At 42.7% G+C, this 26,273-nt stretch overlaps 2 protein-coding genes across 3 annotated transcripts in view; both read left to right on the top strand.

Annotated features, from left to right (window-relative positions):
- The window catches only part of lama5 (laminin, alpha 5), a 43,954-nt gene extending 23,311 nt beyond the window's left edge, over window positions 1-20,643 (top strand). Inside the window, exons 25-77 of the mRNA XM_077600987.1 lie at window positions 196-299; window positions 376-529; window positions 677-840; window positions 916-1,024; window positions 1,140-1,237; window positions 1,311-1,524; window positions 1,590-1,716; window positions 2,062-2,201; window positions 2,414-2,529; window positions 3,224-3,435; window positions 3,640-3,841; window positions 4,088-4,232; window positions 4,385-4,525; window positions 4,588-4,857; window positions 4,997-5,080; window positions 5,153-5,383; window positions 5,475-5,588; window positions 5,941-6,071; window positions 6,147-6,227; window positions 6,452-6,666; window positions 6,746-6,846; window positions 6,919-7,102; window positions 7,192-7,332; window positions 7,651-7,796; window positions 8,014-8,124; window positions 8,320-8,431; window positions 8,598-8,765; window positions 8,822-9,018; window positions 9,098-9,214; window positions 9,361-9,515; window positions 9,588-9,717; window positions 9,784-9,886; window positions 10,172-10,285; window positions 10,631-10,813; window positions 11,937-12,079; window positions 12,176-12,355; window positions 13,050-13,189; window positions 13,256-13,415; window positions 14,096-14,395; window positions 14,463-14,597; window positions 15,718-15,869; window positions 16,000-16,132; window positions 16,702-16,845; window positions 16,941-17,071; window positions 17,142-17,312; window positions 18,071-18,203; window positions 18,514-18,668; window positions 18,895-19,069; window positions 19,130-19,430; window positions 19,502-19,632; window positions 19,697-19,790; window positions 19,862-19,981; window positions 20,048-20,643. Of these exons, the coding sequence (XP_077457113.1) occupies window positions 196-299; window positions 376-529; window positions 677-840; window positions 916-1,024; window positions 1,140-1,237; window positions 1,311-1,524; window positions 1,590-1,716; window positions 2,062-2,201; window positions 2,414-2,529; window positions 3,224-3,435; window positions 3,640-3,841; window positions 4,088-4,232; window positions 4,385-4,525; window positions 4,588-4,857; window positions 4,997-5,080; window positions 5,153-5,383; window positions 5,475-5,588; window positions 5,941-6,071; window positions 6,147-6,227; window positions 6,452-6,666; window positions 6,746-6,846; window positions 6,919-7,102; window positions 7,192-7,332; window positions 7,651-7,796; window positions 8,014-8,124; window positions 8,320-8,431; window positions 8,598-8,765; window positions 8,822-9,018; window positions 9,098-9,214; window positions 9,361-9,515; window positions 9,588-9,717; window positions 9,784-9,886; window positions 10,172-10,285; window positions 10,631-10,813; window positions 11,937-12,079; window positions 12,176-12,355; window positions 13,050-13,189; window positions 13,256-13,415; window positions 14,096-14,395; window positions 14,463-14,597; window positions 15,718-15,869; window positions 16,000-16,132; window positions 16,702-16,845; window positions 16,941-17,071; window positions 17,142-17,312; window positions 18,071-18,203; window positions 18,514-18,668; window positions 18,895-19,069; window positions 19,130-19,430; window positions 19,502-19,632; window positions 19,697-19,790; window positions 19,862-19,981; window positions 20,048-20,187 (8,052 nt within the window). The 3' untranslated portion in view covers window positions 20,188-20,643. The remainder of the gene's footprint in view (window positions 1-195; window positions 300-375; window positions 530-676; window positions 841-915; window positions 1,025-1,139; window positions 1,238-1,310; window positions 1,525-1,589; window positions 1,717-2,061; window positions 2,202-2,413; window positions 2,530-3,223; window positions 3,436-3,639; window positions 3,842-4,087; window positions 4,233-4,384; window positions 4,526-4,587; window positions 4,858-4,996; window positions 5,081-5,152; window positions 5,384-5,474; window positions 5,589-5,940; window positions 6,072-6,146; window positions 6,228-6,451; window positions 6,667-6,745; window positions 6,847-6,918; window positions 7,103-7,191; window positions 7,333-7,650; window positions 7,797-8,013; window positions 8,125-8,319; window positions 8,432-8,597; window positions 8,766-8,821; window positions 9,019-9,097; window positions 9,215-9,360; window positions 9,516-9,587; window positions 9,718-9,783; window positions 9,887-10,171; window positions 10,286-10,630; window positions 10,814-11,936; window positions 12,080-12,175; window positions 12,356-13,049; window positions 13,190-13,255; window positions 13,416-14,095; window positions 14,396-14,462; window positions 14,598-15,717; window positions 15,870-15,999; window positions 16,133-16,701; window positions 16,846-16,940; window positions 17,072-17,141; window positions 17,313-18,070; window positions 18,204-18,513; window positions 18,669-18,894; window positions 19,070-19,129; window positions 19,431-19,501; window positions 19,633-19,696; window positions 19,791-19,861; window positions 19,982-20,047) is intronic.
- Window positions 20,644-21,815: 1,172 nt separating this feature from the next.
- Window positions 21,816-25,550, top strand: LOC144074498 (dnaJ homolog subfamily C member 5-like). Of its 2 annotated transcripts, none has more exons than XM_077600968.1 (5): window positions 21,816-22,087; window positions 23,113-23,229; window positions 23,295-23,508; window positions 25,002-25,173; window positions 25,261-25,550. In XM_077600968.1, the coding sequence occupies exons 2-5, from the start codon at window positions 23,123-23,125 to the stop codon at window positions 25,359-25,361; spliced, it is 594 nt and encodes a 197-aa protein (XP_077457094.1). In that variant the 5' UTR covers window positions 21,816-22,087; window positions 23,113-23,122; the 3' UTR covers window positions 25,362-25,550. The 2 variants fall into 2 exon arrangements, with proteins under 2 accessions (XP_077457094.1, XP_077457102.1); XM_077600976.1 differs by lacking the exon at window positions 21,816-22,087 and adding an exon at window positions 22,196-22,398.
- The last annotated feature ends 723 nt before the right edge of the window (window positions 25,551-26,273 follow it).

Below are 26,273 nucleotides of genomic sequence, written 5' to 3'. Positions count from 1 at the left end.
CGTATTTTCAGGACAATAAGTCGCACCTGAGTATAATTCGAACTTGCAAAAGAATGCACAACAAAAAGAAAAAAAATGAGTAACGGTTGATTGATCAGAAACAAGAATGACCCGTGATATTAAAATAGAGAAAAAGTCAACTTCCTTGAAATTGGCTTTGAAAAATAATGATAACATTCTTATTATCCTGTTCAGGATTTTTTGGTCCTTTTGCCCAGCGCCTACTATGAGGCTCCCATCCTGCAAATCTATGTCACAGAGCCATGCATGTTCAACGCACAACCTGACAGCGGCCACAAGTAAGCACAATATTCTTGTTGTTTTTTTGTTTATCCGTGCTAAAAAAGTACATCTGTCTCGCTTGTGTCCTCGCAGCTGTCTACAGTACACATACCTGTCTCTGGAACACTTCCCCTCCGTGTCGGGCAATGACGCCAGTTGTCGCCACGACAATCACCTTCCACGGCCGTGCCCTACCGAAAGGATCACCCAACGCCATCCAGAAATGGCCGTCTGCAGTGGTTACGACGTAAGTGCGGGAACGCCTGCATTTGTTACCCAGTCTTAATTTATAACACATAACTTATGATTCAAACTATACACATGCTTTTTAAAATGTGAAAATATCTGGTCAGAAATAATTGGCACTAGATGAAAATGATTGCTGTGCCAGCAGATCAGTGTGGAGATGCAAGTAAATATGAAGACTGAAGACATCTACGTGCTGGTTGTGGAGTACGCCAATTTGAAGGAATGGCCACAAACGCTTGCTGTTACCTTCAATTTGCCAGGAGCCCAGACACAAGAATACACTGTTACCTTGACCCACTGCACCTTCAGGTGTACCTCCAAACTTTGCTCGTTGTGAAAAATTGTGACATGGTCTTCATCAATGGACTGTACGTGTTTTCGCAGCTTTTTGTGTCGAGCAGTCGCTGTAGATGAACTGAAGCGAGTGGCACTCTTCTCTCTGGCTGGTGACATGGAGCTCCAGCTAACCGCTGAGAGTGCCAACTTTTTCTTGGTACGCAGAATGTCAAGCCACATGAACACGCAAATATTTTTCTGGTGTTTTGTATCTGAAAATATTGCTAGTGACTCAAGTGTGAGTGCTAAATATCTTTATTCTGCTGCTGTAGCACAAAATCTACTTGGTTCCTCAAGAGCACTTCTCCATGGAATATGTGGAACCTAAAGTCCTTTGCATCAGCACTCACGGACACTTCTCCCAGGACAGGTACAGTATTGTTCGTCATCATTTCTAGATGTCGTGACGCCCACTCAAGACCAGCCTCGCTTCTTCCTTGTAGCTCTTCCTGCATCCCATCTCGCTTCCAAATGCCATCCAACTCGCTAGTCCTGAAAGAGGGCCAGAGCTCCAACATGGAGAAACCCATCTTGGTGTCCCCCGGAGCCGCCTTCCCTCTCCCCGGTCCGCAGAGGGAACCTTCCACCTGGGCAGCAACAGAGCGACCCCCTCAGGCAGCCGATAATGGCGACCACATCAGACTAGACTCGCAGCAGGTGACTCTCTAAACCTGTGCCAGCGATACAACAGCTGTTTACCCTTGAAACGTCCTCTTAAACAGAATGCAGCTGTATACTCGACTCATGTCCACACTTTGGGACGCTATGTCTTCATCCTCCACTATCACCAACCTCTGCACCCCTCTTACCCCATTCATGTCTACATCAATGGCGGGCGCATCTGGAAAGGTATTCAAACCGCAACTATTTCAGCCTGGTTGTATACCAGTTTGGTCATGCTTTAGCAAAAAAAAATCAAGAAGACATTGCATTATCTAGCATTGATTGACAAAAGACAGTACACAAACAGGAAGTACTGTGGCTGTCATCAACTTCACAGAATTTAGGTAAATAATTAGGTAAAGTTATTTGTAGTGGGTCCTCTATAACTAGCAAATGGTGCAGACATTGTGTCTTTTTTACATACACTTTGTAATGATCATTTGGAAGATTCACCATGAATAAAATGTTGTGGGCACCAATCGGATGCTCGGTTGGGCTTTGTTGATGCTTCTATTTGTGACTCTTTATCAGGCCATGTCAACGCTTCCTTCTGTCCGCATGCGTATGGATGTCGGAATGTCTTGGTGGCAGAAAACCAGATCATCCTTGATGTGAGCGACCACAATCTCTTTCTCACCGTGCAGGTTCCTGCGGATAAAACACTGTGGCTGGTGAGTTTCAATGGTAACACTCAACCCACACAACCCGATAAGACTTCTCATTTAGAAATGAATCGCTGGGAGACGGGCTGAGACTTATTACTACATTTTTGTATACTCCCTGCATGGACCATGTCCTTGTCTTCCTTAAAAAAACTTGGCAAGCATTTTTTTTATCTCCTTGCTAAACACTTTCATGCGCTTTGTTCTTTATTTGCTTCCAGGACTATGTGCTGGTGGTGCCTGAAACCAGCTACAGCCCCAGGTACCTGAGCGAGGAACCACTGGACAAATCTTATGACTTCATAAGCAACTGTGGCCAAAACAGCTTCTTCATCAAGTGAGTATCTGAGCACTCCGACCGACTCTTATTACTAGTTAGAGTCACAAGTTATAGTTCTTAAACTTAAAGGTTTCAAGACATACAGAGTACTTCAAAACATCAAAATGAATTTATGTACATAATGTTTCATCTAGGAAACAATTTAACACTCAAATCTCACTGTTTTTTTTTACCCATTTGCAGTTATTTTATCCGAATGAATTCATCAGCGAACAGCAACTGCTTTTTAGGGAGTCTGTCACAGCAAGAATTGACTTGTAGTGTAGTGTTGCACTGTTTTTGTAATACTATAGTCTTATTTGAGAAATAACAAAATGGTCATACGGCAACAAAAGAATTGAAAACTTATACATAGCTTGCCAGCAGACTGCAAATATCTTTCTGTTAGTGATGTCAACACTGATTTGGGGATTTTTTACTTGGAGCAATTCTGAGAAGCTGAGCTCTGTTTCACTGTGAAGCCTTTTCTGTTATGTTTTACAATGAATTTGTTTCTAAACTAAGTCTGCCATTATTTTAAAGATACAGCATGTTGTAAGGCATAGGATTGAACATATGGTATCGCTAAGTCAGAAAGATGAGAAGGTGCTAATTCATGTCATCTTTTATGAATAAGTAACAAAACCCAGCATATAATTCAAGGTAACATGAGAAAATGTGCTATTTTAGTATATTTTCTGCCTCTCTGCAGTCCGTCCAGTGCGCCCTCCTTCTGTCGCCAAGCTGCCACTTCGCTGTCGGCTTTTGTCAACAACGGCGCACTGCCGTGTGCGTGTCATGAAGTTGGCGCAGAGAGTGACACCTGTGAGCCTTTTGGCGGCCAGTGCCGCTGCAGGCCCAACGTGATTGGACGAGACTGCTCCATGTGTGCCACGGGATATTGGGGCTTCCCCGATTGCCGGCGTGAGTGTCTCTGCACATCTTTTATTTTGATGATTTTTTTAAACTAGGTCTCCAGTCAAAATGCAACGGAAGTCACTTGCTGCTGTTTTTAATATCTTTTTATTATTATTAACTACCTCTCTGCGAATACTTTACCTGGGCGTGCGTGAATGAGTTCATGTAAATTACTCACCTGATAACGTGTATCGTGTTATTTGTCCTTAGCTTGTAGTTGCGGTATCAGGCTGTGTGAACCCATGTCAGGCGAATGCATCTGCCCCCCCCGGACCCTGCTGCCTGAGTGTACCCAGTGCGAGCCGCAAACGTTTGGCTGCCATCCGCTTGTTGGATGCGAGGTGTGCAACTGTTCCCGCCCCGGAACAGTAGCACCAGATGTTAGCTGCAACATTCTCAGCGGACAGTGCAGGTGATAATGCGAGTCCTTATTTGTGAGCGTATAAAAAGGAAACAAAAATGTGAAGCTTCTCTAAAGAATTTTTGTTAAATTTATTTCTGCCTTAGCTACTGACAAAAAATCTTGAGAAAACTATGTACACACACAGTTTCAATCTAAAAGATTTTCACAAGTTAACTGGATGTCCTTCAAAAGCCTGTGAATATTTAATGGTTTCATTGATTTAATTGATTTTCATTGTCGCATATCGTGTTCCAGATGCAAGAACAACGTGGTCGGTCGCCAATGTGACCGCTGTGCACCCGGATACTACGGTTACCCAAATTGTCAACCATGTGATTGTAATGAAGCAGGAACTGAGGAAGAAGTGTGCAACTCTTTCACGGGACAATGCCGATGCAAGGTGAGCTTTAAAAAAAACTAACAAAAAAAACCCAGTCAATTGCCCGAAATAGCTATCTAAAGCAATCTAAAGCATCGAGAATGTGTCTACAGCAATTTGGGGTGAGAGTTATCTGACTAATTATTTGATATGCCCCCTTCTTCCACATTTAGGAGAATGTGGAGGGTTCTCGCTGTGACCAGTGCAGAGTTGGTACATTCCACTTAGACCCAACTAACCCTAAAGGTTGCACCAGCTGCTTCTGCTTCCGTGCGACGGACCGCTGCAGGAGTTCAGAAACGAGATACAGCGAGGTAGCCAAATTAAATTTGCCCTTCGCTTTAGTGGGTTGATGAAACAAACTTTCCTTTTAAAGATCATGAACATGAAAGGCTGGGTGCTACTCAGTGCTGACAAACAGGAAGTGCCAGTCAACGTGTATCTGGATCAGGACCTGGTGGAGGCCGACCTGAGTGATATTCCTGATGTATATCAGGATCTTCATTGGCATGCACCCAAAACCTACCTTGGAGACAAAGTCTCATCTTACGGGGGTTACCTGAGATATCGCCTTCACACACAAACAATGAGAGGAGATGTCTGGTCTCTTCCCGTTGAACCACCTAGACCTGATATAATCCTTAAGGTAAACAAACACACACTTTTGGGGGATAATAAACAATTTCAGGACTCTGCCAAAAGATGTTTCGTCTTGTATTTCGTTAAAAAAAATCAGCTAAAATAGGTAGCAGTGTATTGCTAGAAGTTTGTGCGTGTGGTTGTAGGGCAACCAGATGACATTGGTGTTCTTGGAGCGTGAATATTCTTCTCCCGAGGAGCCACATTTGGGAATTGTGCACATGGTTGAGGTAAAGTGGGCCCAGTAGTGTTCACGTTAAAGTGCAAAGTAGCCTGTTAAAACAAATGATACTACCTAACAGGGAAGTTTCCGGCACGCTCAGACTGGCAACTCTGTCTCCCGAGAGGAACTCATGATGGTTCTGGTGGCTCTGGAGTCCCTCCAGATCCGAGCCCTTCATTCCCAGTCGGCACATTCGGTGTCACTCCGTGGCACCGTGCTCGAACGGGCGGAGAGCTTGCCCGCTGGTCGCCATGCCAACAATGTGGAGCTCTGCATGTGTCCTGCCAACTACCTGGGAGACTCTTGTCAGGTGAGGAGCAGCCCATGTTGAACTCCTAAAGGGTTCATGTTTCCTCCTTTTTTTAATTCATTATTATTCCTTTCTATCTTTGCGCGTACAGAAATGTGCTCCAGGTTTTTACAGGGACAGCATCGGACTCTTCCTGGGAAAATGCGTGCCCTGCAACTGCAATGGACATTCGGATCAATGTATGGACGTATCAGGAATTTGCCTGGTGAGTTAAGTGGATTTTATAGGTCTTCTGAAATTGCTCTTCTTTAAAATTCTTGCTAAATGACGTTTTAAAGGCCTTAATGTGCCTGATAGGTTTTGTTCAGGAATTTACTCTGGTGAAAAAAAATGCCCATAATTGATTCGCAACCAGTATTACAGTAATGACATTCATCGCTTTGCTGGAATCGTGAATTTTGTATTTTATGACTTGTTTCACTCTTTCTCACGCTGTTAAAATATGCTTTCAATCATAATTTAATGTAAAGGACTGAGGATAAGGGGACTGAGAATGTAAAAGTGATTTATTGTATTCTGTTTTATTGTCATATGCTGTGTGTGTGTTTGTTTATTAGAACTGCCAACACAACACGGCCGGTGACCATTGCGAGAAATGCAAGGGTGGTTTCCTCGGCAACAACAGTGTGAATGACCAGGCGCTGTCATGTTCAAGTTGTCCATGTCCACTTCAAGTGCAAACCAACAAGTCAGTACTCTGTAATAACTTTTCTGCTTTGAGGCCATAGCGTCTGGACTAAATAATCAACTTTGTTTTGTGCAGTTTTGCTGTAGGTTGCTTGCAGAAGAATGAGCACATGCAATGCTTGTGTATGCCAGGTTACGCCGGGCCACACTGTGAAAGGTAAGCCAATAAAATGACAAATATCAAGGGTGCTTCCAGTCATACGAGTGCCCAATCTCTGCCTGGCAATTAAAAAGTTTAGGAGCATCGTTTCTTTGACATAAAGAAACATATTCTCAGTCTACACTTAATTTTCTATGGGGATGCCCACCAGCTACTTCACATCAGTTAGCTGCTTGATGCCTCATTGCCTCATTCTGTCATTAACAATAGCTTCTTGGCAGGTGCGCTCCCGGTTACTACGGTAATCCTATGGTACTGGGAAGTACATGCCAACCGTGCAATTGCCACGGCAACACAGACCCCAACATGCTGTTCACTGACTGCCACCCACTGACCGGCGAGTGCCTGAGCTGCATGCATAACACGACTGGGCCTCACTGTGAAGTGTGCGCCCCTGGTTACCACGGCGATGCCATCTCTGCCAAAAACTGCACCAGTAAGTTTTAGTGGCCGCAATTAGTCAGCGTAGGTTTGACCCATTCGCTAAATCACCATGATGTGTTGTCGTCGTACAGAATGCAATTGTTCACCATGCGGCACTGAGTCATGTGACCCGCATACTGGGCAGTGCCACTGCAAAACCGGAGTGAGCGGCTCTCACTGTCACAGCTGTCAGGTTTGTATTTTGGCAAAATTCGAGTAGCCTTTTTCCATGTTCCACGTTGTTGAGTCAAATTCCCGTCCTCAGAATGACATGTTCGGCTTTGAGTCATGCGGCGGGTGTCGTCCATGTGACTGTGAGGCCTCAGCGGCACTGGTACAGCCCTGTAACCCTCAGAGCGGTGAGTGCAAGTGTCAACCCGGAGTCAACGGACCTAACTGTCGCCAGTGCGCTCCCGGATTCTGGGACTACGGACCTGAGGGATGCAAACGTGAGAAAGCATGAACACAAATAAATTGGCAAGAGATGTTGCGGCAGAGTTAATTGAGATATGACTTGTTTTTTGGGGGGGGGGTTTAGCTTGCAACTGCAGGGGTGGAAACTGCAACCCACGGACCGGAGAGTGTCATTGTCAGGACGGCATGACAGGAAAACAGTGCGAAATCTGTTTGAATGAACACAACATTCTTGTCGGGGACGGACCCGATCTCCACTGTGAAGGTGATAAAAAGCATGCTAACCAAACATAAAGCACATCCACGGTCAAAGGTTTTGGGGCACTCTCCCATCCTACTGAATGGCTTAAAACGTTTAATCGTAGATGTAAAAACTTGAGAATGAAGTGTAGCACACACAATCAAGAAATATCTTACTCATACTAATGCATTGCTCTACTACACATCTTTAAACTAGAGTAGCACTTAATAAAATACTCTCATTTGAAATATTAAATGTGAAAGATAATCCTGAACCTCTGGCCTCATGCACACAAATAGCCGTGAACTCATGTAATGTGTCGTGCGTGTGTCACCACGGCAGCCTGTGACAGCTGTGTGATTGTCCTGCTGGAGGCTCTGCACGAGATGGACTTTGACTCGCTTGCTACGCAGCTGCACAACCTCAACGCCAGCTCCATGGCCTGGACACAGCTGCGCAAGCTCAACGCGTCATTGGATGACGCCGCCGTGAGTTGCACACAAACTAGAACCTTTTAAAGAGTTTCGTAGGTGAGTTGGCTGAGGAAGGTTTGCGTTTCTCCAGTTAACAGCGTGCCAAATATGATTGGTTTGGAAGTCACGAGGGTTAAAAAAGTTTTTAAAACAACAATAACAACACTTCGACCAGTCCATGTGGTACTTAGCTTCGTCCTCATATGTTGATTGTCATCTTGCGCCCTCATAGAATGTCATCGAGAAGTACAACAGCTCACTGGCCGACAGCCGCCATCACGCCAATGTACTGCAGAGTGAAATTGTGAACATTAGTGCTGATGTGGACCTGCTGCAGAACAAGGTGAAGCTTAGAAATGTGTTAGTAAACTTTGGTACACATTTTTAAACAGACATGCGACAAAGTACATGCCAATCCATGTGATATCATTAGGCTGCTGACATCTCATGATGCACAATTGGGAACCTATACTTTGAGTATTTGGAGCATAAACATCGCATTCATACACTGTTCATGACCTGATGGTTGCATCTTCAGAGTGAAACGACGGCAGAACGATCTCACCTGCTGGCAAACAACACATCTGACACTTACCGAAAGGCGAAGGACCTGCTTGCCTTCATCCATAAATTGACCATGGATTTAAATGGTATGTAATAAGGGAATATGGAATGGTATTGATACTATTCTATACAATTGAAGCTCGCTTCTCCATATTTTTTTTCCCCATAAATCGATACTTTTCGTCATCCCGGTATGACTATAGCACTGGTAGATAGTAGTAATGCTTGTGTGTGTGGTTGTCGGTCCAACAGACATCCTGCGAATGGCCAATGGCTCGCTGAACAACACAGAAATACTAGATGACGTAGAGCGTGAGAGAAAGATGAGAGATGTGGAAGCCATGTTGGCCAATATGAGGAGTAGAAGCTGCGCGGCACAGAAAAAAACTGCCGACCGAGAGAAAACGGAGGCAGAAAAATGTAAGTAGGCTTGATTCTGCAAGTTGGTGAACAGGAAGTGACACTTGTGCCGACAGTGTTGAGGAAGGTACACGAGGGTTTGGCACGTCGTCACAAGGACAACGAGAAAGCGGTCAAAGCCGCCAATGACTATCTTTCCCGCTTCCACGCCAACATGATGGAGCTTCGAGACACCCTAAACGAGGCTATCGAAAAGTTAGCCCGAGCTGCCGAGGTTAACAACAGCAATCAGAAGACCCTGGACGACAACGCGGTGATTGTGGCGGAGCGACCGCCGAGTGAAGGCGCTGCTGGGGATTCACAATTGTGACGTTGACCTTCTACCCTTCCAGAGAAGAGTGAATGAGCTGACGTCCAAACGCGATGATGTGGGCGAGCAACTGCAAATGGCGGAAGATCTTGTGGCTCAAGTCAACGAACTGCAGTCTATGCTGCATGACTCCAAAGAGGTGAGCATGCACAACCAGACAACTCCAGCGGGGCTTTGGATTTTCGCTAGTGGTTCATGTTGACCTGGCCAGCATTGTAAATGTGTATGTGCAATTTGCACATTTGAAGAACACACACATACTTCAAGGATGGCATTGTTTCTCAGGATTACGAGCGTTTGGCGGCACAGCTGGACGGTGCCAGGACACCATTGTCCAAAAAGGTGCAGGACTTCACGTGGGCCGACTCCAAGATCCCCCTGGTGGAGGAAGCTGAGCGCCATGCTGAAATGCTCCATGCTTTATCCATGAACTTGTCCAGGTAAACACCTCTACGTGAAGACAACATGGGAAAAAAACACATTCTCTTCACGTCAACGTGGTGTTTTGTTAGCTTCGTGGGGGAGACGAAGAGTGAAGGTTTGGTGGACATGACCAAGGCTTACAACAAGATCATCAACGCGATCAAAGCAGCTGAGAAGGCGGCAGGGGAGGCGGACGAAGCTGCAACGAAGGCGCTGGAGGTGAAGATGAGCGCTTGACTTTTTGAATCCATCCTGCCCGTGTTTGTGACCTTTGTGTTCTCGTAGAATGTCGGGGAGCAGAACCTCCGTCACACGGCAGACTCGCTGAGGAACCGCAGTGTGGCGCTGAAGGAGGAAGTAGAAAGCCTCGATGAGGAACTCAAAAGTGGTATAAATGCCAGCTCAAAGGCTAACTTTTTCATGCACAAATTATGATTTTTAGGAGAGGGGTCTCAAGCTTGCAGTCGGCCCACGGCAACCTTTCTTGGCCCCCATTTGACATTCAATTATAGAATTCCTTTTAAATGAAATAAATGAGTAAATTGACAGATCCCTTTTTGAAAAATCTAATAGAAAATCAATTGCTTATATTGTAATAAGTAAAAAAAAAAAATTAAAAAAATGCAAACTATAAACCTCACTATATTCTAAACGTGTTGTTTCCTCACTACAGACTTAAAACCACGGCTAGATGACGCCTGGAAGCGATTGAACAATAGCAAAACTAAACAAAACCAAGTGACAGCAGACTTTGAAATGGCCCAGAAGAACCTGAACTCCATTTCAAGTATGTGTTCAATACATTCAGTGAACTATTGTGGAACGATACTAAAATTGTAAGGAGATTTGTTTCTAATGTAGCATCTGCTATCAGTACAAAGAAGGCATTCCACAGTAAATTTGTGGCAGTCATTTTTCATAGTCTCTTTTCATAGTTTTTTTTTTGTACTAATAGAGTTGACGCTTGACATTTGAACTATGTAACATATACTTTGTAGTTTTGGTAAAGACTAACTGGGATTCTTATAAACTTGATCATTATTAATTCATCTTAATTTGACATTAGAGAGACTATATATTGTAATGGACATCATTTGTCAAGTTTAGTGCAAGTTTTCTGTGTTCTCTGCAGATGTCAGTCAAGACATTGATGCGGCAAAGCAAGCAATAAATCAGGCCAATGCTTCGGTCTCGCAAGTCAACGACCTCCTACGTCCAATCAGAGAGCAGTTGGACCAATGGCAGCAGACTTACAGTGACGGCAATACGACCAATCAGGATGTAAATGAGGCTCTGATGGAGGCCAACAAAACAGGTAGGAGCTTTTACAACACATCATATTGTTTGTAAGGGAAAACTAAAAAGTGTTGTTTTTGTTTGTTTCTAGTGTGTAGTATACACCCCCTCCTAATAAAACATAAAATCGAGGTTGCAATCTTCCACATAGGTTCAACAAAGTACAGTGGTACCTCGAGATACGAGCTCAATTCGTTCCGGAACTGAGCTCGTATGTCGATGTACTCGTAGCTCAAATGAACATTTCCCATATGAATGAACTAAAAACAAATTAATTCGTTCCAACAACCTGAAAAAAAAACACCCAAAAAAGAATATTGGATTGGAAAAACATTTTTATTTGTTCTAATTCGCCATCTATTAACAAAGTAACAAATGACTAGTGGTTTAATAGTACTAAAATGTGTTTAATAGTATTAAAATTAGACGGATTTCACGGAGGGGAGAGAGAGAGAGTGAGGGGGGACTTTTTGCACGGCAACGCGCTCGTAACATAACAAACAAATTTAAATGAACTTGGATTACGATGCAGACACACTAAAAAATAAGTTTAATCTAACCTTACACTAAATTTTGATACCTTTCTTCTCCCGGGTTGGCTCTATTTGCCCCACCTCCACCCTGACTTTCAGATGCAACCTATCAAGGGTTGTTTGCTTTTGTCTTCCCTTCAAAATATTCCTAAAATGATGCACACAAATGTCCTCACAATAGGATAACGCACGACCACTTGCCAACGAGAAGTAGCATATATAACTCTCGTATTAGCGATCGCTTTGTCTGTTGCGACCAGAAAGACAGTGCCGATGATGTTCTTATGAGCAGCCTCTCGCGTCCGCTGTATGCTCGTACGTATATCAAAATTTGTCTCGTATATCAAGATAATTATTTGCCCAAAATTTTACTCGTATCTCAAATTGCTCATATGTCGAGGTATTACTGTAACCAACATTTCTCCCATTGTAAAGTGTTTACTGTATATTCCTCCAGGGTCCAGGAAAAGTGTCTTCTTTGTTGTGCAACAATTATCATACTAAAATGGCAATGTGTATATTCATTTTTGTATTCATCTACTGTCATGTTTGAAATCGATGTGCAGTGTTACGTTTCATACACGTGGCCTACTTTAACGTGTGTCGCAGTGAGTATGCTTGGGGACACTATCCCCCTCCTCCTGAACAAGCTGGACAAGCTACACAACCGTTCGGCGCAGATGCCTAACATATCGGAGAACATCAGCCGCATCCGACAACTCATTCAACAGGCGCGCAATGCTGCTAGCAAGGTACTTGGACTGACTGACTCCCACTGTGAATGACATCATGACTGGAACAACAAACTGCAAGGGACGATAATGCCTTCCTTTCTTTCCTGCGTCCAGGTGAGCGTTCCTGTTAAGTTCAATGGTTCATCGGGCGTTCAGGTGCGCACCCCGCCCAACCTGGCCGACCTAGCGTCCTACACGTCTCTCAAATTCTTCATCACATTGCCCGAAGCACCGCGCTCCCGCCGGCAGGATGTCGGCACAGAGCAATTTGTCTTTTACCTCGGCAACAAGGATGTAAGTGCCAGCGTCAGATCATACAAGAGTTCTGATTTTATAGGGTGACCTAAGGACACTTGGCCCCATTTTACATTGTTATTTTTTAATTATAGTTTTAGATTTTTCAATAATCACCTTTAGTTTTTTATTTTGTTTTCACAGTTTTTCTACTTTTGTTTTGTGTGTGTGCGTGTTTTAATGTTTATCATTTGAATTCGGCTTGAAGTCTGAAAATAGCAATCAATTGTCACCAAAAAAAAGTGGAACATAGTAACTCATGCCTACTCTGAATCCTGAAAATAACGAGTGACAGTATTTCAGAAAAATCGACAAAAAACAAAATCAAAGAAAAAACATTCATTGATTCATTTTACGATATGTTTATCCTCACCATGGTCACAGGGGGTGCTGGAGCTTAACCTAGCCACTACGGTCAGTACACCCTAAATTGGTGTCCAGGCAATCGCCGTAAGTCAAAAGATTAAAATTGTCATTTGATAATGTGCAGTGACTGGTGTACACATCACACTGGGCCAGACAGGATCAGTGTAAATATTCATCGGAGGGTGGTATTCACTATTTTTACAGGTTCTTTTAAGAACGGAAGTAGAAGTAAATTCCTTTATGTTGTGTTCCGGCTCTGACGAACGGTATTGCAGTGAGAAAAAAAAGGCTTTTGCGTTGACGTTGTTTTGTGTGCTTGTCTTTGTAGCCCACGAAGGATTTTCTTGGAATGGCGCTGGAAGGGAAAAAACTGCGTTGGTACTTCAATATTGGAGGAGAAACGGCACAAGTATTGATGTCCGAGGATGTCAAGGCTAACGGGAACTTCAACAGTGTGGTTCTGGAAAGGTAAGATCTATACCACATTTACATGCGCGACTGACTTCTTTCTTATGCTGTGTTGTTGTATTGAAGGATCCTACAATATGGACAGATGTCCATGTCCTCCGAAGCTTCTGAAGGTGACCAGCATGTCACCAAAGCATACGTGGAGGCGGGAGGAGATCAGGGCCTTCTCAACCTTTTGACCAATGACACTGTCTTCTACGTGGGAGGCTACCCAAGCACCTTTAAAGTAAACGTTCATAGATGTGTTTCATCTACCTAATGACAAAAGACAACTGAAGGTTTTCTTAAAAGGTTACTCTACTTTGAAGGAAGCCCAGTAGACAAGATTAAGTTTGAAATTCATTGATAATACACAACAGCCTTTTCTTTTCAATGATGCTGTTGGAATTGCCACAGACCAGACAACACGGCTAAAAAAAAGAAGGAAAAAGTCGCTGCACATAATAACACATGGATTTTTTGTCTTTTCAATTGAACTTCGAATTATGGGAAAACCAGTGTGTAACAGTTGGACCTCATAGTCAAGACTTGCTAAACCAGGCAGGATGCTTGGTAACTCAAAATGTTTCAGTCGCATCACTTGTGTGAGGGAAGTCCGTATGGTGAACTAATTTTAGTGCCGGAAACACGTTTTTACTTCTCTTACATTTTTTTAAAAGGAAGTTAGTTCTATGGATGCTCTACTGTATATCTAGGTTTGTACACAAGATTCTCTACCAGTGGTAGACGTCCACTCCATGTAGAAATGGAGTGGACATCAATTGCCATCAGTGGCAGTGAATTAATTATTTTTTGAAAAGTTTCTACATCACTTTGTAAGATTATCCACAGGGCGAACCATAATGAACTGGGAAATATTTTATTGTTCTGACTGAGGTATCTTTACCATGTTTGTTCCCCATTCAGCCCCCTGCACCACTGGCCTTGCCCAGCTTCAAGGGCTGCATGGAATTAGATACATTGAACGAGGAAGTCCTTAGTTTGTACAACTTTGAGAAGATCTTTCAACTGAACACCACACTGGACAAACCCTGTGGCCGGTCCAAGCCTACGCTGACTCAGGCCTGGGTGAACGACGCCGCTTATTTCGACGGCACCGGCTTTGCTGAGATTTCTTTCAGTGACGAATCAGCCCGCATGCAACGATTCGAACAGGAAGTCAAGCTGATCTCCCATAATGGCATTTTGCTGCTGCTTCAAAACAAAGTAAGTGTTCATCAAGGGACCGTCAATGTCATCATTGTGTGCTGAGTGTCTGCGCGCCCTCGACTAGGACCAGTTCCTGTGTATGGCCGTGGTCCGGGGCCACCTGAAGGTTTTCTTCCAGTTTGGTGGTGAGATGGAGGAATTCCAGCCCAAAGATCCCACTTCACCGCTCCTAAGAGTCAGCGACGCCAATCCCAAAGTGGTACGTTCTCTCTATTTTTCTTTTTTGTTGTTGTTTGATTTGATTTGATTTTTACAGCAACACTCCTCTATTGCAGTGTTTCCCAACCTTTTTTGAGCTGTGGCAAATTTTTTTGAATTTAAAAAATCTCAAGGCACAGCACGAGCTAAAAATCTTCCAATTTAAATCAAATTTAAATGTCCCCCAAATTAACAATATAAAGTCGTTCTCATCAAAGTTTTATCAACAGGAATCAAATAAATCCCTCAAATGATTCCAAAATCAAATTTTTCACACCAATCTATTGTCACCAAAGTTGATGGCTGCGGACCCTGAACAACTTCCGGTTCAAGTGACGTAAAAATAAGTAATATAATGTTTTAAACCTCTATGACTTTTACTCCCAATATTACTGAAATCTCCTAATATTACGCGAAAAGCAAAGTTGTACGCACACACACACACACACACACACACACACATACACACACGTCGCCAAAAGTTGCTGCCCAAAAACTTCTGGTTCACGTAACGTAAAAACAAGAAAATGATTTAAATCATGTAACATTACGTCTTTTTTTACTCTCAATATTACTGAAACCTCCTAACATTACACAAAGAGCAGTTTTGTGCTCACACAGACTTAACATTGACAAAAGTTGAAGCCAAACAACTTCTAGTTTACGTTACAGAACGTAAGCAACAAAATCACTTTAATCTCATTGCATTACAAGTTGCATCTTGTAATAGTACAATCTATCATTTAATGTTCATAATATTTTGATTTTAATCTCGTAATAGCTGAATTTTATTCTTATAATATTAACATTTTTCTCTCAGAACATTAAAATGTATGACTTCTCATTTCCCGTGGCACACCTGACCATCTCTAACGGCACAATGGTTGGGAAACACTGCTCTGTTGAAAGGAATGACGGATAACTTATTGGCTGCCATTGACGGCAATACACATCCAATCCATTTTAATGGGGAGTGAGTCTGTTGCCATCAATGCCGCAAATCATAATTTGGCATGAAAGGGTTAAAAAGGAAATTTAAAAACGACTCAGTGGAATAATAGTGTGCAAAAAGGCCGAATAAACCTAATGGAGTGCCCAATGGCTATTGCTTACTTATTTAGCTGGAGATCATCATTCTGCGATCTCCTCCATATCGAGTGGTGGTGAGGAGCAACCGCATCCAGTTGTTCACCCACATTTTGTCGGAGAACATCCCAGCCTTTGGAGGCACATACTTTCTGGGAGGAGTTCCTGAACACAACATGCCAGACAGGTCAATAACAGACACGCACACACAGACAGCGCAATGTTGCTTGTGGCCTGACGTATGCACCATAGTGTTTTTTATTTCAATATTTTTTTTGTGTGTCACCTTGTGCTGTTGTTTGTGATTGGGGATGCAGGCTGCGGTCCATATTTCCGCAGCAGGGCTCGCTGAAAGGATGTTTTCGCAATGTCAAGGCCCAGAACTCTCACATCGACCTGAAGAGGATGAAGAGCTCTGGAGTCAGTTTTGGTTGTGACAGCGACTTGCTGGTATGAAAAACAAAGAGCTCAGTGGGCTGTTTACTTGAACAAGATTTATGTACAACTTCACAAAATGCTCGTCACTGAAATGTGTTTTTATTTTTAAATTGGAAAAAAAATAGCATGGTCAATTGCTTCTCCACAAATAATAGTACACTCAGTAAAGCGTCGGATTAAACGTCCTGTTAACTTCCTAAGATTAAATAGCAATGTCCCTTTTTTGTCAACTTTATGGTAGTGAAAGTGCTAACTTTACGATACAGAACATATACAAAACGGATACAATACAGCACAATTCACTTATGTTGACACTTCAGTACAAAATGATAAAATAGAAAACAATCCACTTGTGTTGACTTAATATAAGTGCTGAAATAAAACAATAACAGTATTCAAATTGTGTAATAATTAATCAACTTGAGCGTCATGCATCAATGACCCATCAGGCATCAATGATTGCATGGCTGAAACGCTGACAAATCATGATAGTCTGACCATGGAGATGTAACATCTGCGATTAAATGAGTTGATTTATCAAAAACAACAGAAAGGCAGCAAAAATCTATGTTTTCCCGCAGGTGGCTCGTGAGGCTCACTTCTCAGGCCAGAGCTACCTGGACTTGGCACTTACCAACGTTCCGGAACTCAGGAGCAACTTCTACGCCAGTTTTAGTTTCAGAACTGAATATAAGGATGGACTCATGTTCTTCCATCACGACAAGGTGACACACATTTGCTGCTTGGTGACGCATCCTTTTAGACCTAGCTCAACCCACTGCTTGTCTGTTTGTGTGCATGCGTGGATTGGCCTGTGCAGGACGGTATTTGTAAGGTCTTCCTGTATGAAGGTCATGTGGTAGTGAGAGCAGGCAACAGCGAGGTGAGAACCCAGAAGACCTACAATGACAACAACAGTCACTACGTGGCCATCTACAACAACAACAATGGGTATAGGTCTACTGTCTGCTAGCTGCATAGAGTTAGTTGACCTTCTCACGCTAACTTCTTATCTGCTTAGATTACGCGTGTACTTGGACGACGTGCTCGAGAAGTCCAAGGATGGTGTCTTGCTGAACACGAGGGAGCGTAGCTTGACTTCTGGCTTGGAGGGGCACACCTACTTGGGGGGAATGCCCGATCAAGGCTTGAGCAACCTGACGGGCTGCATTAGCAATCTCTTCATCAAGAGGTGAGATTAAAGATCTCGCTTCTCATTGCACTCATCATTCTGGATTCAATCTCCTGACCTTTTTTCCAAGGCAGTCCTTCTAACCACCATGTCATACATACCCTTACGTCAATAGTGAAGTGCTTCCATATGTATTTTGTACAGTTTTTTTAAACGTATCTAACACACAATCCCTTCTATGCAATTGCAGGAAATTGATGTTTTTCTCCAGTAATGTTAATTTGTGTAATGTTACGCTGGCAGACCCAGAAACTGCCTTATACAGATCCCGTTAGCCCTAAGGGACTCAGTCAATATTTAAAACCTGGAAACTTAGCAGTACTGGCTTTGTGGCGGCAAATTAAGTCTGCATTTGAGCCAGTAAACCTGGCTTTTTCCACTTAAGGGAAAGACTTCATTTCTGTTCCTACAGTACATGTCTCGGGGAGGTCTTTTACTGTGTCAATGTGAAACGCTATTACAACACAAAACCTAAATATTTGGAACAAATTGTTACATTTTCTTCCAAATTTATTAACATTGTTAGAGCGAATAAAGTGCTAGTGCACCAAAGAAATTGGAATTTTACCCCCATTTCAGAGGATCACAAAGCAAATATCAATAGTGTGATGAATTGTTAACTAAACAGAATCCTTATTGTGATCATGTCACTACAGCTGCAGTATGAAAAGAATAATATTTGACACAGGGATATTTGATATTACTCTGGAAATGCAGGAAAGGGAAAATGTACATCTGTCAAATATGCTTGTCACCAGGGTGACCAGTCCTCAGATGGTGGTGAACCTGCTGAAGGCCAGAGACAACATCAACGTTCCTCTGGACTGTCCTGCCGCCTCCAAGCCTCAGCAGATTGTTGCCGTGCCACCCAAACACAGCAGCAAGTCCAAAGTAGGCATGCAGACACCCCATGTACTTAAATATTGCAAAATACTGTGCAAAAATGAGACCAAGGGAAAAAAATCCATTCTTGTAATTGGTTTACAGTCAAGCCTAATCAGGGAAAAACATTTGAGAGGAGTATATTTAGTTCTTTGGAAATTCTTTTGTATCTTTTCCTTACTTTTGACCCATTGAAAAAAATTGGGTTTGTCTTGACTCTGATTGATTCATTTTGACCACAGGGAGGGTGCACGAACACCTCTGATTTTTATTGTTTCAATGGTTGGGAAGGATTACTAGGCCGCTTTTCGTTTTTCAGGGGAAGAACAAGAAGCCATCTGGGTCACGCAGTCGCAAAACCAGGGAGTCATGCCAGGGGGTGCTGGTGAAGCCGGAAGTGGGCGCCGTGCAATTTAGCGGCTCGACAATAAGCTACCAACGCTATGACTCAGTTCCTGCTTCACTGAAGTCCAAGTGAGTGTGAACACTGCTTATGTCTATACATGCATCAAAAATGGTTATTATACTTGGAAGTCTGTTAGCATGCGAGTTGGTGGCATCATTATTTATTCATCTGTTTCGTTAAACTTTGAAACTGAAAAATCCAAGGCCTTTTAGCCCATCTGCAGTATTATTTTCTATTTCCTTTAATATTGTTCATATCATATCGGAATAGTTAAGAACTAGGTTTTCTCCACAGACCCCACATCTCTCTCGGCGTGAGGCTCAATTCGTCGGAAGGTTTGATCCTCTATGCGTCGGACGGCGTCTTGACACTGGGTGTGTCAAAGGGACATTTCATCCTTTCGCTGGGCAGGAAGAGAAAGGTCAACCTGCGCAGTCGCACCAAGATGGATGACAAGAGATGGCACACGGTGAGTTCAAGCAATTCTGCCAATGCCCAGTGAACGCTTACGATATGACCATGTCCTCAGGTGTTTATAAAAATTGGCACGGACAAAGTCAGCATGGTCGTGGATGGCCTCGGCGCTCAGTCCAGGAAGATTCCCGCTGGATATCGCGTGCCCATCAGCGCACCATTGTACATAGGAGGAGTGCCACAGCACCCTTCGAACTCTGCCAACTCTCCCGGCTTTGTCGGTTGCCTCCGTGACCTGACGCTGAACGAGAGACCGGCGGGGAGCCCCTCACACAGCCAGGGTGTGGTCCCTTGCTTCCAGAAGCATCTGCAACCTGGTGCATTCTTCCCGGGCGAGGGGGGACACGTGGTTTTAGGTGAGTGTCATATTTTCACCGCTCTTCTTTTCACGTCGCAATGACTGAAGACTCCCGTGTCCTTCATGCAGATGAGGTGCTCGTTCTGGACGGGAACCTGGAGATCCGAATGGAAGTGCGTCCAGTGTCCGACTCCGGACTGCTGCTGCACGCTGGGACGACGTCCGGCCAGCATTTGACGTTGACGATGCGCAGGGGAGAGGTGATACTTTGGGGGAGTTGTATTTTTGAAGTTTTCCTTGTTTTAACTTTAACACGATGTTCAGGTGAATTTGTCCATGAGCAGCGGCAGTAGTGATGCTTCCTTGTCATTAGTGCCCGAGGAGGCTCTCTGCAACGGTCGCTGGCACACAATCGCAGGTGAGTGACACGACTCAGAATCCGCTCAGGACCCTGGTTTCGACGACTCATGTCGATCTTTTGGGCTTCAGTGGTGAAGAAGAACAACATCCTGCGGCTCCACGTGGACGCGATCAGTCAACGTGGTTCCGGACCCAGACGTGGCCCATCGGCAGGGAGCAGAGAGGCAGTTTACATGGGAGGACTTCCCGGTTCGTACTGTTCAAACGTAGGCTTCAGAATTCTTCATATTCATCATAGCTTGTCATGTCCAACAGATGCAGTTACTGCGTCTCCAAGCCAGCCCAGCTTCCACGGCTGCATCCGCCATGTGATCATTAACGGTCGCCCTAGCCCCTTCGCCAAAGTTCTGTCAGTTAGCGGAAGTGTGGGCACGTACGGCTGCCCTGCCACTTAGCATTAACACACACATACAAGCCATCTTAGTTTCACATTCCACGGGTGCAAATAAATGGTGGCGGGTGGTGTTTAATGACTTAATTTATATCCATTTGAATATTTATTGTTTATTTTATATTTGATATCTACAGGGTGCTCCAGTGTCTGCGCGCACTTGCACTTACACTACAATCACTTGCACGTCGAAAATCTCTCGGTGTGTTTTATGTTATAGCTGCCTCTCATAGCAGTCCTCAAATACCTCACAAATACTTGGTGGTCTTCTGGCAATGTTGCAGTATTACAGCCTTCTTTGTCAAATGACATCCTGAAACGTACTTTTGACTGGAATGAGCTGTGGTCATGAAACGTGAAAATAGGCACAATATATGTATTCACATGTTTTTGTTATGTTATGCTAACCACATTTGCATTATGGTTTTCATGTACTTTGAAATTAAACTCATGAACATCATCAAGCTTCCTTTTTATATTAGTTTAAATTTGACCAATGGTCTACTTCCTTTTTTTTATATCTCTATCATGCATGCAAGATGATTGTGTAACCTGGTTGGAGCCTTTCATCTGTGGTTTGTCATTTCAATGCAATTGTTTTTGTAAGTAAGACCGCTCTGTAAATGATCAGATTTCAAAACGGTGATGTCATGCTACGCCTTGTTATGCAAGTACCTGTCTACTCTGTGCTGTCGCCATACCTAGTTTAATTGGTTTTGGGAGAAATAATTAATGATTTTGGACCCCTATTTTAAAGTTGTCAAGCCCATTTCCAGAAGAGTTACTGTCAACCATAAACATCTAGCCAAAATGATTAACAAAAAGAGATATCCTTATTAAAACTTAAAAATAATAACAACGCAAGTTCAACGATGAAATGTAAAGCTACAAAATGAATGTTGAGGACTCGCATCATTCTGGATAAAAAGTTAGTCCAATTGTCAGAAAGAACATTTACAAATTTGAAAGTGAATTAAAAAAAAAAGCGTCCCCTAGAACAAGTGGCGGCCCGGGGGCCAAATCTGGCCCACCACATAATTCTGTGCAGCCCGAGAAAGTAAATCATGAGTGCCGACTTTCTGTTTTAGGATCAAATTCAAATGAATATTATAGATGTATATTATATTTCCTAATTTTCCCCTTTTTAAATCAATAATTGCAATTTTTTATTAATTTTTTTTCTTTGTGTTTTTAGTTCAAAATGCCTGTTGTATAATCTAAAAATAAATATATAAAATATTTTCTGTTTTCCACTTTAATATTGAACACAATAATATATGTGTGTATATATATATATATATATATTTTATATATTATATATATTATATATATCTATATATATATATATATATCTATATATCTATATATATATATATCTATATATCTATATATATATATATATATATATATATATATATATATATATATATATATATATATATATATATATATATATATATATATATATAGTTTCCTTTTGAAATGAAAAACCATTAGGAAAAAATGCTCAAGTAAACATCGTTTAGATCTATAAAAAAATGAATATTTAGGATCCATTTCTTTTAATCGGATTTAAAAAAAAAAAAAGGATTAATATATCTCAAATGTTGTGGCCCACATAAAATCGAGTTGACGTTGATGCGGTCCGCGAACCATTCCGAGTTTGACACCCAGGCCCTGAAAGGAAGCAGGCGTGTGCTCGCGTGACGCGTCCGCTGGGAATGATTGACGGCTCCTCGCAAGCAAGCTGCCGGTGTAAACGTTAGCCACTCGCTGTTCGGATTTGGGGGGCCGCCGGTGCCTGGTGGGATGATGAGCGACTTTTGACCAGATCCACTACGATTCGAATATTGCACGAAAGAAGGCGGAATTCGTCCTCGGAGGGTTGCGCGAGAGTTAAATCGGTGCGTATTTTTGTCCCTCTCTGTTAGCGTCTAGGCTAACACTGCTGTTAGCCGTCCTTGGATTAGTGAGCCGTTTAATGCTAGCGGGCTAACCGATCCAGGCAGTGGAGATTATCGGCTCTAAAGAGCGCTTGTCTCGCCGCCGCTCATTGAGGGGTCTCGGGGAGACAGTCACTAGTCGCTAGTCCGTCGAAAGGGCTTCGAATCGCCCCTCAGGGTGTCTCCTCTCGCCGCGTTCGCCATATATTTCGTTCCTTTTTGTTTGTGTTGGATCTACCTGTTTTTTCTGCGTTGAATGCCGAGTTAATTCGGTGTGTACAATATATGTTAGCATTCAATGCTAAGCCTTCCAAGTGGATCACACAAACCTGCTTCTATTCTTAGTTGGTCTCTCCTTAATCTATCTTAAAACACCGTAGAGCAACGAGTATCGTAAGTCATGTTACAAATCAACTCTTCTCAAAATTTTCTTTCTACATATTTTTCTGTAAGAGTTGACATAAAAAAAGCATACTACTAATAATTGAATTGCCGCAGACTATCAATCTCTTGCATTATTGATAAATTATTTGACCTTGTCCCAGGAAGTATACTTGGATCGGAATTTCAATTTGTAAATTTAATGAAGAAAAAAAAAATTGTAGTGAATTTGGTAGTGCAGTGTGTCCTCTTATATCTTCTCACGGTGCTGCATGAACAGCCTAGAGTTCCTAACATCATTAATTATCCATCCATCCGATTCCTTTATGTTTTGCTTCTCCTACCGAGGGGCTGCTGGATCCTGTCCCAGCTCACTATAATCTTACAGTAGAACCCAAATTGTCCACCGTCCCAGTCAAACCTTCCAACACAGGTTGTTAAGTCAATCTCGTACACTGATTGAATTGTGAATGTGGTAGGAAACTTGACAGGAGGACCTGGATAAATCCAACACACTACATGCAAAGTCCACACAGGAAGTGTTGTGAAAATCTGCAGGCAAATGTGCTCAATGTACTTGCCTTTTTAAAAAAAATATCTGTCAGGTGAAGGGCGATGGAGCAGCAGAGACAGCGCGCTCTGTCCACGTCAGGAGAATCATTGTACGCTGTGTTGGGAGTGGACAAGAATGCAACAACTGAGGACATCAAAAAATGTTACAGGTGATCTGTCTGTCACCGCCACTGCAAAGGAATTGCATTCGCTTAATTCCATGTTTTGTTTGCAGGAAACTGGCGTTAAAGTTTCACCCAGATAAAAATCCCGACAATCCAGACGCGGTTGAGAAGTTCAAAGAAATCAACAACGCTCACGCCATCTTGAGCGACGGCACCAAGAAGAACATCTACGACAAGTATGGCTCCCTGGGCCTCTATGTGGCCGAGCAGTTTGGAGAGGAGAATGTCAACACCTACTTTGTCCTGTCCAGCTGGTGGGCCAAGGTACAACTATTTGTAATCGTCAAGGCTGGAGTCGAATTCCTTCTGGTTTGCACATACGTGCCAGCGCCGTATCATTTTAATCAAAGACAACAAAAGGAATCAGTCATTGAAGAGGATTTCAGGGTAGTGCGGGTTGGTGCAAACAGCATATAAGGGGGGTACCAAATCGAACAAGACTGATTGAAGTTGAGATTGCGAGTCAGCCGGCATTCATGTAGCTCATTGTTGGTGAATATTTAGTCCCTCTAAAAGGTTGTCATTGTAAATAAAGACGTATACAGTCATACCTTGAGATACGAGCTTAATGCGTTCCGGTACTGTGCTCGTATGTCGATTTACTCGTATCTCAAATCAACGTTTCCCATAGAAATGAACTAAATACAAATTAATTCGTTCCCACCTTCTGAAAAAAACAACAACAACAGGATATTACAATGGAAAAACATATTTCTATTAGTTCTAATTCTCCATCTACTAACAGAGTAACAAATAACTTGTGGTTATGATGTTTAATAATGAAATGAGGCAATATTCAACACAACAGGGAGTTTGCGGATGGGAGAGAGAGAGACTTGACGGACGCGCTCGTAATGTAATATAAATTTTTAATTGAACTTCGATTCCTATACACCACACTTTAAAAAAAAGTTTTAATATTACGTCACACTAAATTTAAACCTTCTTGTGCAATACCCAAGGCAAAGAGGTCCATGTATTCCACCGCAGCTTTCGAGACGAACTTCCTGCTTCTCCATACGTATTGGCGAGCCAGCTGAGTCACGCGCCTTTTCTTCGCACTTCCCCTATTTATGCACTGTCTAACGCAAAAAAAAACATGGAAAAAAATGCAACGCTCCGTCCAGTGCTGGTAGAGATCTTTACACGAGGGAGATGCGGCGAGAAAGAAATCATAAGGAGCCTCTCGCAGCCTGGCCACCTGGCTGTCTCGAATGCTCGTATTTCAAAATTTGTCTCGCATCTCAAGGTCAATATTTTTTACTCGTATCTCAAATTCCTTCTATGTCGGGGCACTCGTATGTCAAGGTCTTACTGTAATTAGGTACAACAGGCAACTCAACATCACATGCCTGTGATTTTTTTTGCACTGTTGTGCAAGTGAAAAGACCTCAAAATATCCTAAGCGAGTAATGGTTGTGTCTTAAAGTGTTGAGAATAAATAACTGATAGCTTTGAGCTTTGCCTTAGCAATAACCAAAGTGCTTTAAGTATGACTATCATCTCTAGTTGATGTTATTTCCAAAAACGGTAGAATAGCCAAAGTATAGATTCATTTGAATAAATGAAAGCAAGCAAATACATTTATATGGTTATAAATGATCTAAAAATTGAAAATGAAAGTAGCATTTTCTTTTTTTTCTTTTTTCTTTTTTCTTACTGCTTTGAAAGGCATGAAACCCCTTTTTATTTTTGAAATATGTGACATGTCTTTGAGAGGGGTTGACTGTTTTAAGGATTATGCGTTGTCCCCACAGGCCTTGTTTGTCTTCTGCTGCTTGTCCACCGGTTGCTACTTCTGCTGCTGCCTGTGCTGCTGCTGCAACTGCTGCTGCGGCAAATGCAAACCTCGGCCACCCATGGACCAAGAGCCTGAATTCTACGTGTCCCCCGAGGACCTGGAGGCCCAGATGACGGCCGACGAGAGAGGTGAGCCTTTTAATTAAAAGTGAGGCCCTTGGCTTGCCGTAAAAACTCAGTGCGTCCGTGATGCTCTTTGCGCATCATGTCCTGCAGATGGCGCCAACGAGCCCATCGTGATGCAGCCGTCCTCCGCTACGGAAACCACGCAGCTCACCGCCGACGCCCACCAAAGCTACAGGACTGATTCGTACTAGAGAAGAAACACACACCTTCGCACACATACGTACGTCTTTATGCATACTCTCCTACCTCCATGGCGTGTTCATGTTCTATCATACGTTATCGTTTGTTTGTTCCACGATCAGTCGGAAACGAAAAGAGCTCAATTATGACTGCTTATTTGTTTTTAAATTTGAGACAACAAAAATAAAATAAGAAGAGGCTTTTGGCGTTTAATTCGTTCCAGTTGAGTGTCAGTAAAGATGCGTTTGCCTGAACACCGCCACCTCGTAGTCCAGACAATGACCGTGATCGAGCAAATGATCCGTCAAATGGAATATGACATGATGGATTACATATTCTATCCGAGAACAAAACGTGACTCGTAAGGAGGAAATTGCTGTTCCCGCAATAGTTTTCAAGCTTTTTTTTTCTTCTTTTTTTTGTCGGCTAGCATTATTTATTTCATGAATTAACAATCCAACGGAATGCTTCTTACGCACTATGAAGGCTCCGAAAGTCTAAGACTTTGTTCGTTTCAAATCAACGTCGCCATTAGTTTTATTTCTCCAGCAGGGAGTTGCGTGGGTGTATACAATTCATCGGGTTTCCTTGTCTATGATTACATGGGGTAAATCCATGCCCAGCTAATTATATTTATCTCTGAGATAGGTGTTACGATGCACCTATTTGAATTAATTTCTTGACTATATTTAAGGTGCAATCCATTCTAGTTGTGAAAAGCACAAAATGTCAACTCGCATAATCCTCTTTTAGTTACTATGCCATTTTGTTCAATTGTTTGTGGTTATTATTGCTTTACTGCAAATCTAACTGATTCTGTTAAATCTGCGCATCACTAATTTTGAAACAAATCAGCTCAAGACTAATTGAATCGTGGGCAGACTATGTAATATCGGGATATAACGTATCATCCAACGAATTTA

Source organism: Stigmatopora argus, chromosome 1 (assembly GCF_051989625.1).
Source record: "Stigmatopora argus isolate UIUO_Sarg chromosome 1, RoL_Sarg_1.0, whole genome shotgun sequence".
Lineage (NCBI taxonomy): Eukaryota > Metazoa > Chordata > Actinopteri > Syngnathiformes > Syngnathidae > Stigmatopora > Stigmatopora argus.
The sequence above is the reverse complement of the archived record's forward strand: the minus strand, read 5'-3'. Positions and strand labels throughout refer to the sequence as shown.

What these genes read in the sequence shown, in the direction of transcription:
- LOC144074498 (XM_077600968.1), top strand. Translation starts at nt 23,123, where the DNA reads ATGGAGCAGCAGAGACAGCGCGCTCTGTCCACGTCAGGAGAATCATTG. An exon ending in TGTCCAGCTGGTGGGCCAAG is followed by an intron (nt 23,509 to 25,001) that starts GTACAACTATTT and finishes TTGTCCCCACAG; the next exon opens with GCCTTGTTTGTCTTCTGCTG. An exon ending in GATGACGGCCGACGAGAGAG is followed by an intron (nt 25,174 to 25,260) that starts GTGAGCCTTTTA and finishes CATGTCCTGCAG; the next exon opens with ATGGCGCCAACGAGCCCATC.